Consider the following 18,387-nt stretch of genomic DNA (forward strand, 5'->3'; position numbering starts at 1 on the left):
AAAAAAAGTTTGCAAAAAAAAATACTAAATTTAAATAAAATCAATTTTTTTTAAATAATAATTTGTAGAATGTGAAAATTGGTCGACATAAGTAATAATTACACTCTACAGTTTACAGTCTAAGGGGATTCTGAACTGGAGATCAAAATTTGATGGAATGCATCCTCATCTAGAAGAAACTAAAATATTCTGTCGATAATTTCTATAATATCATTTCGATGTAAAATATTACCACAGTTGTCACATATCTCTGATTTTTTCGGTCAGAGATTATGGTTGTCATCTTTTCAGTTTACAGCTTTTTGAATGAATCTCCAAATCAGACATGTACAGAATGTTTCAAAAGTAAAGATCAATCGTTCGGGAAATAATTGAGGATCCAAAAACAAAAAGAAAAGTTGGTATGAATATAGGCCCGGAAATGCGTTGTTTTCGAGTAGTCGCCATTTTTATGTTTCAAATTTCAAATTGCTCTACTTTCAAATTTTTTTTTTGTTAAAATGAAAAATTAAAAAAAGAAATGGTCTTTATAAGTTTTATAACATAAAGTCAAATAAAAGTTATGGACTGCTTTAACACTCAGAATATACCACATAGAGATATGACAGTCCATTTAGAAAATCTTGGCAAGGATCAGGACACCATTTTTCATAACTCGATAAGTTGAAACAACATATTTCCTATCTATATTCATATCAACTTTATTGTTTTTGAATCCCCATTTATCCCCTAAGTGATTGATCTCAACTTATGGAACACCCTGTACATATATGATATATGTATCTCATTTTCATTATTTTAACTTCAAATATCTTGTAAATGACGCATTATCATAGACATCGTTTCAGATAAAATTGTAGGATTGTAGGAAGAAAGCCATAAAGATGTATGGATTTTAATCATACTAAAGAAAACTATAAGAATGATTCAATCTCTTGTTTATGGATTTAGATAATATGGAAAAACTTGTGAGAATATAAAGAGAATTCAACAGGTGCTCTCCCTTTGGAATATAACAATTAGATACTGCTCGATTGGATACGCATAATTGGATATGCATAATTACACCGTACGATTGGATATTTTTGAAAATTTTTGAAAATAATTATTCTTTAAAAATATTAAAAATATTATGGATAAATCGAGCTAATTATACAATTTTTCTATAAAACATTTCTTTATATCTTAAATAATTTTGAGATATAATAAAAAAACTTAAAATCTACTTTGTTTAAAAGGAGTGATTTCATTCCTAAAAATCATTCTTTAGTTGCAACTAATATTTTATAAATTTATATATACTATTTTTTAATTATGTATTCTATATGTATTCTATATGTATTCTATATATATAAAAAGTTTTATTCAAAAAATTTGACACTTTATTTTCTTGTTAGTATATATATTATTTATATCGAATGAATACAGTGATCTAAGTGGAAACAATATATTTATAAAACTTTTTTCTTTCATCATATCTCTTATTTTAATAATTTTAATTTAATAGTTTTTCATTTATTTGAAAATTTTCTTTTACTTGAAAATAATTTTTTATCCTATGTAAGAATAACGAAGAAAATGCACAAGTATCAAATATACATTCGATTGATAAAATAGATAAGTTCAGGATTTTCTTAAAATACTGTTAACAATATGACATATATATTGTATTGTTTGATGTGATTAAATACATTCTCGTATCAGTAAGATGTACAATTCATAAAAATATTGACTGAATGTGCACATGACAACATGATTTTTTTATTTGTCAATGAACTCATGAATTACATAATCATTAACTACATACAATTCATGAATAGATTATTTAATTAGTAATTAGTAATTAGTAAAATTTTAAATATTTATCTCAAAAAGTTTACTTAAAATAAAAAGTTCGCGATTTTTATTAGTTATTAGTAGAAATTAAATTTCTGCAGTGTCTTAACAAATTCAGAATTTGGGATGCTATATATATTATCATTAAAAATAGAATTCTATTCTTTTATTTTTTCTGAGGGACTTATAATATCTCTATGTTAAAAATTATCAATTAGTTAACATAAACTTTGTAAAATTTTTAATAAATGTAATTTGTGATTAATGATGTAACATAATTCTCATTGAATACATTCACCGTCACAGAAAAGAGTTAAGTTAATAACATGATGCCCAACTTCCTCCAATTTCATAATGTGAAAAATGGAAGGATACTGACTAGATATCGAGAATTCATCTGATGACAATGAATATATTAAGTAATCTACAATCACGGTCATAACAAAGGAATAGTCATGAATATATTTGAAACTTTTTATATTAATAATAAGCACATTAGAATTCATAAGAGAAAGGAAATAAATCATATGTAAACACATTATATATCATATAGGGATTCTACGCAGATGAAGAACATCTCAGAAATAATAAAATCTGGAAAAACAGATTTTTCACAGAGTCTACTGCAAATTTTATCGACATGATGTCAGCAAAAATACAACTAACAGAATATAATGGCAGATGGATTAATCTGTCTAATAAAATCTATTATTTGATAATAATTTAAATAATGTATTCATTTAAATATGCTTAAAATAATGGATTCTGCTCGATTTCTGTTGAACATTTATTGTCAGATTAGATCGATAAAATATACTGGAGATACTCTGTTTGAATCAACTAGCAAACACACATAGCTAGCATGCTGCCAATATTTTTAGATAGCTAAATCTGTTAGACTCAAGTGTCAAAATTGAATGCCAGCAAAAATGTAATAGAATCTATTAACAGAATACAATGCCAACTTAATCGCAGGAATCGTACAGAATCTGTTATTTTGTAACTATTTAAATAATGTATCCTCTTTAAATGTTTATGAAACAATAATTCTATTCAGCTTTTGTCAATAATCTACTGTTAGATCTTATTAAGTTTTTACTAGCAGGAGTTTAAAACAAATACAAATGACAATACATCTGTTGCACAGGTTCTGAACCTAAGTTTTAAACCTGTTGCCAATCTGTTGGCATACTGCGGATAGATTGCTTATTGAGATCTTGTTTACTAGAATCTTTCATCTAATTGATTACATTTTCGAAATAAATAGGCGACTTTCGTCGCACGCATTTGTCAGCATGATTATCAATTATAATCAAAGAACGTGAAGTAACGTTTCTGCTTGATTATGAACATGGCAGAGCATTACAAGAGAAGAAAAACGAGACTGAATTGACGAAGAAATGACGAAGTTGCTTACCCATAACCTGAACTCTACAAATGGCACAAGTGTCACATTCCACGTCCCAGCTCCACATGGCGACGGCGTTCCATTTCTTCAGGGTAAACATCTTGTCATTCTTTTGATTATCACCGTCATTCCGGTCTCCCGGATCCTCGGTATCACCCATGTTAAGGTTTTAAGGTTAGAAACACTGGAACGAGATCTATGCGGTCTCTGATCCGATCAGCACGACAAGTAGCGACAAGTGATCGTGAGTAATTTCTATGTGCATGACGGCACATAATGTCAAAGCTCGTCAAGACTTATCGAGATATGTTAAGTATTCGATGGCCGGTATTCATAATCGATTCTTATATTTACTCGATAAAATAAAAAATTTTTTATATACATAAGAACATATATAAATATATGTAAACATGTATAAATATGTAATTATATATAAAATATGTCCATATTAAATTCCTTCGTAAAATTTCTCTTTGGTATAAATAAAATAATAGTAATAATTAAGAGACATGAAAAAATAATTAAAAGAATAATTTCGCATTATTTATTTTATAAAAAGTTAAGTTTGAAGAAATAAGAAAAAAATTGCGCAATAATCATATATATATAATCATACATATAATCATATATATTTATGACTAAAAATATATATAGAGTGTTTCAAAAGTGAAGCTCAATCGCGAGAGATGTTAGGGAATCCAAACAACAAGAAAAAAATGAATAGATCCAGATACGTTATTTTCGCATACGTTGTTGTCACGTCATTTGTACGTTGAAATTTCAAATTGCTTTGTTTTCAAATTTTTTTGTCAAAATTGAAAGAAGTCTTCATGAGTTCTATATAAATACAAACAAAAGTTACAAGCTGCTTTAGCACGACATAGGATGCACCACGAGAAGGTATAACTCACTTAACAAAGATCTCTTAGTAAAGATCAGGTCTCTACAGTTGTGCATCTTGAATAGTGCTAAAGCAATCTGCAACTTTTATTCACTTTAAGTATGTTATAAAACTCATAAAGATCAATTTTCTTTCAATTTTAACAAAAAAAGTTTGAAAGCAAAGCAATTTCAAATATCATCATAAAAATGTCAATAACTCGAAATAACGAATCATTCATATCAACTTTTTTCTTATCTTTGAACATTTTTTATTTTCGTCATTCATTTTTTGAGTGATTAATCTCGACTTACAGAACACTTGTATATGATTATGCTATTTTTTTCTTATTTCTTCAAACTTAACTTTTTGTAAAAAAACCAACGCGTAATTATTTTTTTAATTTTATTTTTTATGTCTCTTAATTGTTGCTGTTATTTCTCTTATATCAAACAGAAATTTTACGAAAGAATTTATTATGAACATATATAGATATATTTTGTATATAATTATATATATTTTTATATATTTATGTATATTATCTTAGATGTTATCACCATTGAAGTCATATTAGCATCTTAAAACATTATTTATAATAATCTTGAAATAAGAAATCGACTATGAATATCGACCAATCCTAAAAAGTTTGATCATTTCCAATGATCACCTCAGAATGTGATAATATTGCAATTGTATAAAATAATTAATTCTGTTGTTTTACGAAGTATTTTATAACAAATTAAGTATCTTGACTAAAATTTGCAAAATTAAATGCAAAATGTATAATAAAAGATTTGTATTAAACAAATAAAATATATTCCAAAAAATAATTTCTTAAAAGCGTTTCTTGTTTCTAATTTTAATATAATATCAATTTTAGATCAGAATATCAGAAAAAGGAATATAATTTTAATATAATATCAATTTTAACACCAATTTTAGTGACAATATGCTTCCCCACTAACAGATATATTTAAAAATGACCTCAAAACTTAGTCAAAAAATAGTCTAAAATGATCAATATAATGATGTCAAAATAATAGAAAAATGATAAACTAATCACGAACTAATGACGATATTTTAATCCTTAATCGGACGCGCCTCCGGCCGAACGTTATTGGGCGCGCGCGGCATTGAGTGCCGCATCACAAATTTATTATTTGGGAGTTTAATAATTAGATAAATAACTGAATAATCATCATAAAAATAAGTAAAATATATTTATAATGAAATATAATATTAAAACTTAATTATAATATTAAAATTTTGTGTCTACTTTCTTATAAAAATAAAAGTTTGGTTAGATGTAAGTAGAAAATTAAAAATAAGATAATTGTTTTAAAAATAAAGACATCAATTTAAAATCGAAAATAGAAAAATAATAATAATGTTCTTATAAGATAATGATATGAAATAAACTATTAAAATTCACTAAAATAAGAAAAAAAATAAAAAAAATAAAATAAAATAAAATTAATTAAAATTAATTATTTCTTCTTGTTATCTTCTTCCATCTCTCGCAGTATTTACAGAAAACCTCTCGATTTAAGATATTTTTATTTTTGAGATTTATGATAGGAAACTTAGGATCAGATTTGGATTCAGGATGTCTCTAAAATTGTTTCAAAATTCGTATTGTTTAAGCTTTTTAAAACATAACTAACTCTAACCTAAAGATATATTAAGCATTAATGCGAATAAAAATAAATTAAAAATAAGTTAATGTGAAAAATGATTTAACATCTCGCATTATTATAATTATTTACGTAAGCAAGATTTTACTTACGTTCTGAGATGTGCGCGGCACTCCGTGCCGCAAAACGTATCTTTCCGATTTTAAAGTAGATAAAAGGCTAACCGCTTAATAGGAAAAATGCGGCAGTTTGCACTGTCTTATAGCTGAGATGCTAAATGAGGAATACAGAAAGTCAGTAATAGAAAAAAGACCTGCATTATTTCAGAAAAATGAATTTTGCGGCACTCAGTGTCGCGGCGCGCCTGGTTAAGAGTTAAGAAGACGTAATTTCATGACTCTTTTCAATTTTTTAGTAATTTTAATAACATTTTAATAATGTTAGAAATTTATGAAAATAAAAATTAAAATATACACAAAATTATTTTATTTAATTTTATTACATACGATATTGATTATAAAATATATTTTCATTAAGAGTAATAAAAAAACTAAAAAAAATTTTTTTAAATACTTAAGAGATATTTTAAAACTTTATGAAAATTTAAATTAATCTGTAATTAAAAATAGTAATAATGCAACTTATATACAGACTATCTGATTCGAATGAATACACTTGTATGTATAAAGCGGATCAAATTGAGCAAAAATGTTCTCTATTATTTTGCGATTTTTGCAAATTAATAATGAATTAATGAATTAAAAATCGCCGAACAAGCGCGTATACATTCGATCCATTGACAAATGCCAAGCGTATCAAATAAAACCGTAAGATATGATCGTTTAGTATGATCGCCTAGTTACGCGCATTCGCAATTGCTAAGAACACAACGAAATGTTGGAGGTGTGTACTACAAGAATGTTTTATCATTGAACTGAATATCACGCCACACTTCGATCGCAAACATACGTAACGCTAGGCGCATCTCGCTATGTGCTTAGCATAGTTTGTTAAATCAGGACCGGATGAATACGCACTGATTCGGTGAGTTTTAATAGTTAATAATTCATTACTAATTGCGAAAATTTAAATCAATTTATAAAAATCACTTAAAAATTATGATATTATGATGTTCTTATAAAACATCGGATATATAAAGATGAGATATAAAAAAATAACTTTAATTTAAATTTAAATTTAAATTTTGTTTGATTATATGACGTTATTAGATCAGTAATTATCAATTTTTTACATCATTTTGACGTAAATATGCTACTTGGTAATTGGATTTCGCAATTATTTTTATCAAATAAATACGAATTTATGATGACTTGATCTCTATTCATATATTAAATCGAAGTCAGATTAAAAAAATTTAATACAAATAAATGGGAAGAAAGTTTTATTCGAAGTGGTTCTCTACTAAATGTTATATTTGCGTGAATTTTATAATTTTTAAAATATGTTACTGTATGAGAGAGATGTATGAGAGAGATCACCACACTCGGACACGAGCAATAGGACTGAATGATGAGAATGTTACTAGATTGTTTACTTATTAATTAATAATGTTAAAAAATTTAATATTTCTTGTAATATGCTCTACATTATGATAAATTTGATATTTATTTATTATAGATTTCTTGCTTATCAACACTTGTCACTTAACCTAATAATTAAATAATTTTTCTAAATGTTTTTGCTCAAACTGATCAAAAATCCTATATCATTTTACGATTTTCACAATTAGTAATGAATTATTAAACACAAGCATATTGCCACTAAAATTGATATTGTATTAGAATTAGAGTATTTTTTTTTTAAATTAACATCATATTAGAAATAGACTTTTCTAGATTAGATTTAATTTATGTTATATGCTATATACGAGTTTGCAATATCACAATCACTCATCGCACATGAACGCAGACAGTAATTTGTATCTTGAATTTAATTTCGCGTTTCTAAATATATTAAGAAAAAAAAATGTTATAAAATCTGTATTCATGATCTGTACATTAATAATACATAATAAATGCTATAGTTGCTCAATAACTTTTATTAAATATTAATAATACATAATATATAAAGTAGGACATTATTAAACCATATTTGCTTCGATCCAAGGCATGTAGGGAGGGACCTCAGTGAATACATCTGGATAACCACGAGCGCAAGGCATACCACGAGATACAAGACCAATGATACATCCATCGGTGGTTCGAACCACTCCGCTACCGCTGTCACCCTGCAATTCCAAAAAAATTAAAATGACCATACTATTTTTAATTAATTAGATTGACATCTTACGCATTATATCGCATAAAACATTGGCTTTAATTAGTAGCATTAAAACGACGTAGCATTATTTTGAAGAACAATTGTAGCGATAAAGAAAATAATGGAATCTATCTAATTTTATTGTTACATGATAAAATAAGAATTCTGCTTTGAAAAATAGTGTTATTATAGACATGAATTAATCGTGATGTACATTATCTTAAATAGGATACAATATTATAAGATGGATGATATTATAATTCAATTAAATAAGAGTAATTTTAAAATGTATTAAAAACCTATGCACATATAAAAGAAAATAATATAATAGAGAACGTTAAATCTAAGAAAATGTGCAACAATGAAATTATATTAATGCTGTGATAGGATGGATTACATACATTGCACGCTCCAGTTCCGGATTTGATGAGAGTGCAGAACTCTTTCTCGTTAATGGACATAATCCTTCGATGATAAGGTCGACAGACGTTAGGAGGCATAACGACAGCTGTCAATTGTCGCAAATCGTCATGTACGTTTTGTCTGTAGCCTGTAGAACCCCAAGCTGTTATTTTCACTGGATCATTCTGCGCCGCACGCCTCCTTGTTAAACAAACTGGCTTTTGCCTTGCATTGAACTGAATGGGAGTCGCTAACTAAAAACATTTTATAATAATAAGTCAGATTGAAATAATTAATTAGAGTAAATATGTATAGAGAGAGAATATATATAAAGTATATAATATAATAAATAGAGTATAATAAATTATAAATAATAGACTATAATAAATTAGAATCATTTAACAATTCTGTATTATTGATATGATGAGTAGAAATATAACTAACGTGTGCATTACAAATTTACCAAATGTAACAAGTAGTATAATATATATGCAACTTTAAGATTGTACCTCAATCAAACCAATGTCATAGCCATCCATAGTTCTTGCATTATAATTTTCGTGAAGGACCATCCTTTTAATTTTAAAAGATTGTCCACCTGAACTGAGCCGAGATGTGCCAGTAACAACGACTGCAGAAGGCAGTATATAGGGATTTAAACCGTCTACGCAATGTCCGGCAGTTAGGATGTAACGGTCAGAGATTATGCTACCACCACAAAAGTGACTGCCTCTGACTTGAATGGAAATACATTGCGGATTATCTTCTATATTGACGGGATATCCATTTACTAATTTCTCTGGATCCTCTCCATAAACACCTGTGAAGTGCCTTCATGTTATGAATACATGATGAAAACAGTTTTCGTACAAAGTTATTCGTATCATGTCTAACAATCTTTTTAAAAGTACTTCGATGACACAATAAATCTTGACTATAAAATTGTGGAAATTGTAGATCATATCAAGATATTGTTACCAATCATTAAGACTAAATTGTTTACATATTTCATATTGTTTACAAAAAATTTTAGCTAATCTTATTTTTTTTAATTCATTCAATTTTATGTCTTTTTCGTAACATAAGAGATATTCTTATAGAGGTAGAATTTGTTTCAAATTTTATAAAATTAATACAATAATAGAAAGAATATTATAGAATATAGAAATATAATAAGAACAATATAGTATAATACAGAAATATAATATAATAATATAGGAATATATAGGAGTATAACAGGAATAGTGCTTGATAAGATTAAATATATCATAAATGTATTATAAATTATGAAATTTAAATATATATGCATAAAATTCAAAATATTTTACATTATGCTTTTATATATAAATTAATAAAATGTAATTTAACTAATTGTACAGGATTTATTACTAACTTATGTGTTATTAAATTGTTTAATAAAGTTAACTTACCCACGATCGCTAATGCGATCAGAATACACGCCAATTGTTTCATTGCGTAGCTATCTGTTTCCACACCGTGTCTGACGAATTTTAAAAAAACACAGTGATAGCAAATGGATTTGATATAATTTATATACATATTGCAATATTTACACAGGTGTATATTAACAATATACCGTCTAATTTTTATCTTGATGAGATTATCTCAGAGATCGCAATTAAATGATGTTGACTTAAAAAGTGATTACGATATCGTTACATCTCTTTTTAATTAAAAAAATCACACATTGTGTTATAAATAATACTGTTAAACAAAAACGTAAATGTTCATCAAAGTAATTTGGATCCTTACAAATGTAATAATTAGATCTTAATAGCATAAATGAAATATTAATAATCTAAGCAACCTCGATAGCCAAACCTGAAAGGACAGATTATGCACAAAGTCTGTTATAAATTTCTGCTGTTATAAAGCTAAACAGATTGCTAACAGATTCTGTAATGTCTGCAACAATGTTAGCAATCTGCTGCCAGAAACCTGACAGAATCTGTTGACATTCTGTGCCAGCAGATTGATAGCAGAAATCGAGCAGACCCTGCTGCAGTCTGCCGTCAAATTGGCGGCAGAAAGCGAACAGGACCTGCGCGACACAATTTGATGGCAGGATCTGCTCAATTTCTGCTGTCAATCTGCTGTCACAGAATGTCAACAGGTTCTATCAACAGAATGTAAGCAGAATGAGATCTCAGATGAAGTCAGTCTGCTAACATTTTCTGATTAAATCTGTTGCCAGTTTGCCAACATTTTGCTAACATTTTGCTGACTGGGAAGTTACTAGTAGCTATTAAATGCATTACATATTAAGTCCATGAAAATTTATAAGACAAATGTAAATTTGATATGGTCTTTTATCTTTATGATAGACTTAAATTTATGAAATTAACATCTTAAATCAATGATATTTGTTATATGTATCTTATAGATTTTCCAAAATAAAATAGAATTACAAATAAAAAAGATCTCAAGAACATAAAATACATCCAACTATTGTTGAGAACTTGAATATTATAGACCTATTTTATATTATCATTATATATCGTTTTTTATCATGTCTTTCTTTCTATGCTGTCTTCAGCCATCATATTTATAGCTAGTATAAAATCTTTAAAATAATAATAAAATATGTATTATTGGAATATATAAAATTAAGATTAAAAACAGAATAGAACGCAAGACCAGATATAAAATTAATCTAATATAATACAGAGAATATTCACGAAATTCTCTTTCTTCTTATATCTATTTTAAAAATTAAGAATTCCTGTGTATGACATCTATTTTTTTCTACCATACAACGAATTTCATTATTGTCGTCACTAAGAAAATGTGTTGTATATTGTCTATTATCCACATCATGTTACTTCAAGTTCTTAGGAAATGTTGCAGAAATCGCACCAATAAAAAAGAGGATAAACATCGAACTTGATTTGATAATGAAATGAAATGAAATCTTGATGAAAATGAAACTACTGTTGTAAGTTTTCAATTGTTATTGTTATTACAGTTTTCAAGGCCTACTTGTATTTAAACGGCACAAGGCTATTGAATTCTTAAAAACATTGATGATGTGAAAAGGATCTAAACGAGCACAGGAGTAAATATTACTTCATGTGGATCTCTTAGAAAATTTGATTGTTTTCAATGATTATCTTGAAAATTCTACTATTAATTAATTTATTTGAATTGAATCGATTATCTAATTTCTTCCACAATATGATCACTAGTTTCATTATTATTATTATTAATAAAAGTCAATTGTCTACTGTTATGACATGTCATCTCAAGTTCTTATCAGCGAGTGCATTATGGATCATCATTTCAAAAATAAACAGAAGCAATGATAATGACGCACGTAAGCCCGATAAAAATCTGTCAAAGCTATTTTCGAACATTTCACTGTATACGAAGAATAATTTAATGCAAAACAATTTAACTTAGTTGCCGATTCAAAATCTACCTTCCGTCATTCAATTAGCATTATATCTAATGATAATAATTTATTTTTTAATCTTATTTATGTATAGAAAGACTAAAAGATTTTTATCATACATATAAGATTAAAGAATAAATTGTTTGAAGCGTGATATTTATATAAGAATGTATCTTATGTAATATAAGTTTACTTAATAATGTAATACGAAAATAAGAATAATAAATGTTGCATTCACATCACTGAACTTTATATGCAATATTTTCATCGTCGATCCATATAAAAAAACTGCCATTAATTAAATACATCCGAGAGTAGGGTGTAAAGGGTATAAAGTACAATTTTAGCAGCAGAAGTTAATTAGAAGTTAATTTAAGTTAAATGTGGAAGGTAAGGATATAATAATTTATTAGAATATTAGATGCCTAAGATTTTATCTACAGCAATGCTGAAGAATGCACAATTCATAAAATTGTACTTTATACCCTTTACACCCTACTCTCGGATGTATTTAATTAATGGCAGTTTTTTTATATGGATCGACGATGAAAATATTGCATATAAAGTTCAGTGATGTGAATGCAACATTTATTATTCTTATTTTCGTATTACATTATTAAGTAAACTTATATTACATAAGTTTTTATAATGTATAATTTTCAGAAAAAGCATCCAAATTGCTGAAAAAAGGGCAGTAACGGTTAATTATCTAAAAATTTATGCCGGTTTTAATAATATCATTTTATTCTGCAGAATCTTATAATCCCTTAAAAACTCGTATTTTATATTTATCATTTCAATTGCATTTTAATTTTATTAATTTTGATATTTGATAATTTTTAATTTTGATTTTGATATTTTTTACTTTAAAATTTATTTTATAATGAAAAACTTATAAAACGCAATACTTAGTTAAATATGTCAATCAGATCACTCGCAAGCTTTGCAAAATCACAATTCTATACAATTCACATGACACGATGGGTTAAACAAGAGTGCAAGAGACTCATACAATATTATTTAATATATACAATATTATCTAATATAATTCTTAATATCTTAAATAGATCTTGAATTGTTAATATAACATAAATGATGAAATAGTTACCAAATAATTCATAAAAGATATTTGTAATTAATTTATTCATATGCTTGTATTAACGAGTGAAAGTTTTTACTGAATCTTTGTACATTCAAACTTTTCCACCGTTTTTTAGACACATACATACAATTGTTATTAAGACACATGATATATTTAATATTGCAAACTTTGTTGTGCGTAACTATGCGAAAACTATCGTGACAATAATGTACGTTAATAATACATAACAAACGCTATATTTTCTCAATGAGTTTTATTAAATATTAATAATATACAATACATGAAGAAGGATAATATTAGGCCATGTTTTCTTCAATCCAAGGGCGATAAGAGAGGACAGTAGTGAATACATCTGGATAATCTCGAGCACACGGTATTCCACGAGATACCACACCAACGATACATCCATCGCTGATTCGAATCACTCCGCTACCACTGTCACCCTGCAAAAAAATGAAGATTATTATACCATCTTTTAATCAAAATTGATAATATCTTATGCATTATACCGAATAAAACATTGACATTATTTTAAACAGCAGAATTCTAATAATTTTAACATTATCAATTTTATGAATAATTATGACAAAGAGAGACTAATGAGTCATAGAAATCGGCTACTTGGAAAAAATAATATTGTTTTATATATATATAAATTATTCTACAAAAAGGTTAATATATTTATAGGTATTATTCGTGTAGTGATACATTGTTGAATGTCATTGTTGAATGTTTCGTGAACATTGCAGTTCACTTCATCAGGGCAAGGAGCTGCTTGATAATGCGTATTATCAGACTGTTCCTCGCCCTGATGAACTGCAAATGTTCACGAAACATTGGCATTCAACAATATACTATGACATGGATAATACTCATAAATGCATTAATCTTTTTGAAGATAATAACCATCAGTAGAAGCATCAAAAGTATTAATAAATTATTCTTGATATATATTATTCTAAACAGGATATAAAATTATAAGACAAATAATATGTAACTGATTAAGTATAATTAAAAAAATTTAAATAGTTTTAAAATGCATGAAAAACACATATGTACACATATAAAATAGAGAACGTTAAATCTATGAAAATGTGCAACAATGAAATTATTTTAATACTATGATAGGATCGATTACATACATTGCACGCTCCAACTCCTTCTCCGACGAGGGTGCAGAATTCGCTCGAGGTAATAGTTCCATCGTGATAAATTTGACACTCATCCGAAAGCATGACACGAGCGCCCACCTTCCGCAAATCCTTATGTACATTTTTTTGGTAACCTTCAGATCCCCAAGCTACTATTTCAACTTCGTCACCCTTCGACAAATCCTTTGTTGGCAACTTAACTGGCTTTTGCTTTTCGTTGATCTGGATTTCTTCAGCCAACTAAAAATATTTTATAATAATGAATCAGATTGTAATAGTGATTAGAGTACGAATTATTTAACGATTTTGTATGATTACTGCTTATTGTTAATATAGCAAAAATATAACTAATGTGTTATATTTATGTATTACAAATTTGCCATATATATGTAAATATAATAGTATAACATATGTGCAACTTTAAAATTGTACCTCAAGCATACCAATGTCATAACCACCATCGATTATTACATCATCGGAATATTTGGGATGCTGCTTATATTTTATCACTTTATGATGTTCTCCACCTGAATTGTAGTAGGTTGTACCAGTAACAACAGTCAAAAATTGTTTTAAAAAGGGATTAGAGTTCAGACTGTCTACGCAATGCGCGGCAGTTAGGACATGTTTTTTACTGATTAGGCTACCACCGCAAAAGTGTTGGCCTTTTATTTGTATGGAAACACATTGCGGATGATCCTCTATTTTGGTGGGTGTCCCACCTACTAATTTCTCTGGATCCTCTCCATAAACACCTGTAAAGTGCATTCATGTTATGAATGTATGGTAAAAACAGTACAATGTTATTTGTATCACAAAAAAAAAAAAATTAATAAATTTAAATTTTTTCACAAATATTTTGATGACACAATAAATCTTGAATATAAAATTGTAGCTCATATCAAGGTGTTGTTACTGATCATTATCAATCAGAATTACTTGTATAATTACAAGCACACATAGCTCACATAGCTTACAAACAATTTTAGCTAACTTTATTCTTTAAAACTTATTTGATTTTGTATTTTTTTTTGTGACGTAAGACAGAATCTTATAGAGACAAAATTTGTTTCTAATTTTATAATATCAATACAATAATAGGAATGTAATTGATAAAATTAAATATCACAATCGCGTATTACAAATTATGGAATTTAAATACATATACAATATTTACATGTGCATAAAATTCAAAACATGTTACATTATACTTTTGTATAAATTTAATCTATAATAATTTAATATTTAATAATATTAATATAACTAATAATTTAATATTAATTATAAAATATTTATTATGATTAATCTTGTGTGACAATTTATCTAATAGTTAACTTACCTACAATCGCTAATGCGATCAGAATACACGCCAATTGTTTCATTGCTTAGCTGTTTATTTTCACACCGTGCCTGACAACTTTGAAAAACACAGTAATGGCAAATGCGTTTGAGACATAATTTATATACATATCAAAATATTTACACAGCTGTATAATATACTAAATGTGCCATTTAATTTTTATCATGTCTTGATTATCTCGAAAATCGTAATTAAATAATGTTGAATTAATTAAGGACGATATTAAGATATCGCTACATCTTCATTCAATTCAAAAGCAATAGTATGAATAATATTAATGAAAACACAAATCTTCATTAAAATAATTTGATCCTTATAAATGTAATAATTACATTTCAATAGCATAAATGAAATACTAACAATCTAAGTAAATTAACGCACGTAATTATTAGATGCACTACACAGTGAGACCACGAAAGTTTATGAAAATGTAAATTCGAAGTATGATCTTTCATCTTTGTTGTAAATATAATTTATTCAATTGTTTGCAAAGGTAAAATTTTAATTAAATCAATAATATTTGTCATATATCTTACACATTTTCCAAAAGTATTACGAATAGAATTACGAGTAAAGCGATACTCAAAAACTTAAAATAAACCCGATCATTGTAACGACCTTAACATTATGGATCTTATCTTTACATATTTTTTTACCGTATTTTTTTTTCTATGCTGTCTTCAGCCGTCATATTTATAATCATCATATTTATATTTAATATTTAATTTAATTAATTTATATTTAACCATTATATTTATATTTATAAGATCTTTAAAATAATATGTATTATTAAAATGAAATATGTATTATTAGAGTATATAAAATTAAAACTAGAATAGAAAGCAAGACAAGAAATTATCTGATATATACGAAGAATATTCATGAAATTTTCTTTCTTATATCTATTTTGAAAATTAAGAATTCCTGTGCATGCGTCATATTTTTTTCTAACATACAACGATGAATTTCATTATTGTAGTCACTAACAAAGTATATTGCAGATTGTTTATTATCGACATCATATTACTCCAAGTACTTATTAGCAAATGTTATTAGCAGGAATTGCACTAATAAAAAAAAGTATAAGCATTAATCTTGATGAGTCATATGTTAATAAAATGAAATAAATCTTAAAACCTTATAAAAGAGAGACTGGTATTGTGGGTTTCCAATTATTATTACAGTTGTTATTACAGTTTTAAGGTTTACTTATGTTTATATGCTACATAATCATTGAATTCTCAGAAATATATTTATTCAAATAGGATTCAAACGAGCAAATTGCTCGAATATTATATACAATGTATCAATCTAAAAGATTTAGTCGTTTTCAATAGTGATCTCAGAATGCAGTAATCTGTATAAAATAATAAATTATGTAACGTTATAAAGAATATTATAATAAGTTCAGTGTGCCAATAAAAATTTGCAAAAGGAAGAGCCAAGTACATACAACGACTTATATTAGATAAATAAAATATATTTTTAAAAATATAGATAAATAGAGTATATTATTGTATAATTATATAATAGAATAGAATATATTATATAATAGAATATATTATATAAAAAAATAATTTCTTAAGGGCGTTATTCCAATATAACTAATTATATTCAATTATAATATAATGTAAAATGAAAGTTAATGTTAAGTTGTTGATACTAAGATCGATCTCTCAATATGTTTTGTTTATTTTTGTTCGTCATCAAAAATATCTATTCTAACAATACCGGTAAATGTGTGTATCAGATGTGTCAACTTTAACAGTACTCGTAATTGTTATTGCCGTGTAGCGGTTTTTAAACTTTATTAATTCACTCCAGATGTATATTAAGATTTTTATTTCCAGTACTTGAAATGTATTTATACATTAATGGAAGATTATGTTGTCTCCAATCATTTTGCAGTTACTATCAGCAGAATTCACGCTTCTGATACGTATACCATTACTAGTACCATTAGAAATAATCAGAGAATCTTGTATTGGAAAAGATTCAACTCTGTGTGTAATTGTTAAGATTTTGCGATATTTAGAAAAAATTGTAAAATAAATTTATACTTTTATATATGTATAAGTGTATATGTATGTATAAATATATACTGTTTATATATGTATAAGTAATTTACATATTATGAATAAAAGAATTAAAGTTTAGAATTAAGAATTTAGAATTAAATTTTTTAATTTTAAATGTAAGTTTTAAATCCTATTTAAAGATATTGTATAGGAAATGAAAAGCTTATATTCATATCTTAATTCACATGTGTTACATTTATATTTTATTTTAGATTACTTGAATTTGTCATATAAGCGAAAGAATTCATATTCATATATATATCATAAAAATGAAAAGGAAAATGATAAGGAAAGTGAACCAAGAGTCTATCAAATTAGGAAAAAAGAAATTAGCGATTACTAAGAAGAAAAAAAGAGATTTGAACAAAGTAACATTGAGTGTTTCAACAAGATTTCATCAACAGAAAGTGATTTTGGTAATGACAATTATGAAGAAAAAAATGAAAATACAAATATAATTTAAAACATTTGGATTTTCATATTTTAGATTTTATATTTTAGATTTTATATTTTAGATCTTAGATTTTATTTTGTATATTTCAATTTTTGTTATAATTTTTGTTTTATACAGATGATGAGAATAAGCAAATTAACAGCAATAGCAATAACAAGAGCATCTTACGTTCTGTAGAAAACGAAAAATTGATGCAATTAAAAGATAATAATCTTGAATTTTATAAACATCTGAAAGAAAATGATAAAAATCTTTTAAATTTTAATATATCAGAAGATGATAATAATTTATTGATAAACAATGTGGAAAATGAATTTCTAATGTAAATTTAGAGTACTTTATAAGTATAATTTTATATATTATATTTTTAATAATATTATTTAATATGTA

The 18,387-nt window shown here is 26.3% G+C and overlaps 3 protein-coding genes across 3 annotated transcripts in view; all 3 read right to left on the reverse strand.

Annotated features, from left to right (window-relative positions):
- Positions 1–3,494, reverse strand: part of LOC105430520 (RING-box protein 2) — a 45,616-nt gene extending 42,122 nt beyond the window's left edge. Inside the window, exon 1 of the mRNA XM_011644131.3 lies at positions 3,254–3,494. Within this exon, the coding sequence (XP_011642433.2) occupies positions 3,254–3,404 (151 nt within the window). The 5' untranslated portion in view covers positions 3,405–3,494. The remainder of the gene's footprint in view (positions 1–3,253) is intronic.
- A 4,305-nt stretch (positions 3,495–7,799) lies between these two features.
- On the reverse strand, positions 7,800–10,003 carry LOC105425946 (chymotrypsin-1-like). The gene is made up of 4 exons (XM_089079280.1): positions 9,871–10,003; positions 8,950–9,260; positions 8,440–8,694; positions 7,800–8,006 (listed from the first exon to the last, which is right to left on the reverse strand). The coding sequence occupies exons 1-4, from the start codon at positions 9,998–10,000 to the stop codon at positions 7,860–7,862; spliced, it is 843 nt and encodes a 280-aa protein (XP_088935406.1). The 5' UTR covers positions 10,001–10,003; the 3' UTR covers positions 7,800–7,859.
- A 3,190-nt stretch (positions 10,004–13,193) lies between these two features.
- Positions 13,194–18,155, reverse strand: LOC105425913 (chymotrypsin-1-like). Its single transcript, XM_011636931.3, has 4 exons — positions 15,445–18,155; positions 14,538–14,860; positions 14,097–14,345; positions 13,194–13,397 (listed from the first exon to the last, which is right to left on the reverse strand). The coding sequence occupies exons 1-4, from the start codon at positions 15,485–15,487 to the stop codon at positions 13,251–13,253; spliced, it is 762 nt and encodes a 253-aa protein (XP_011635233.2). The 5' UTR covers positions 15,488–18,155; the 3' UTR covers positions 13,194–13,250.
- Positions 18,156–18,387: the final 232 nt, after the last annotated feature.

The sequence above is a fragment of the Pogonomyrmex barbatus genome, unplaced genomic scaffold, assembly GCF_055798465.1.
Source record: "Pogonomyrmex barbatus isolate J1 unplaced genomic scaffold, ASM5579846v1 scaffold3, whole genome shotgun sequence".
NCBI classification, from domain to species: domain Eukaryota; kingdom Metazoa; phylum Arthropoda; class Insecta; order Hymenoptera; family Formicidae; genus Pogonomyrmex; species Pogonomyrmex barbatus.

Coding starts and splice junctions, on each gene's coding strand:
- LOC105425946 (XM_089079280.1), bottom strand. CDS start 10,000: ATGTATATAAATTATATCAAATCCATTTGCTATCACTGTGTTTTTTTA. Junction 9,261..9,870: donor GATCGCATTAGCGATCGTGG/GTAAGTTAACTT, acceptor GGCACTTCACAG/GTGTTTATGGAGAGGATCCA. Junction 8,007..8,439: donor CCGGAACTGGAGCGTGCAAT/GTATGTAATCCA, acceptor TTGGAATTGCAG/GGTGACAGCGGTAGCGGAGT.
- LOC105425913 (XM_011636931.3), bottom strand. CDS start 15,487: ATGAAACAATTGGCGTGTATTCTGATCGCATTAGCGATTGTAG. Junction 14,861..15,444: donor GATCGCATTAGCGATTGTAG/GTAAGTTAACTA, acceptor TGCACTTTACAG/GTGTTTATGGAGAGGATCCA. Junction 14,346..14,537: donor ATGACATTGGTATGCTTGAG/GTACAATTTTAA, acceptor AAATATTTTTAG/TTGGCTGAAGAAATCCAGAT.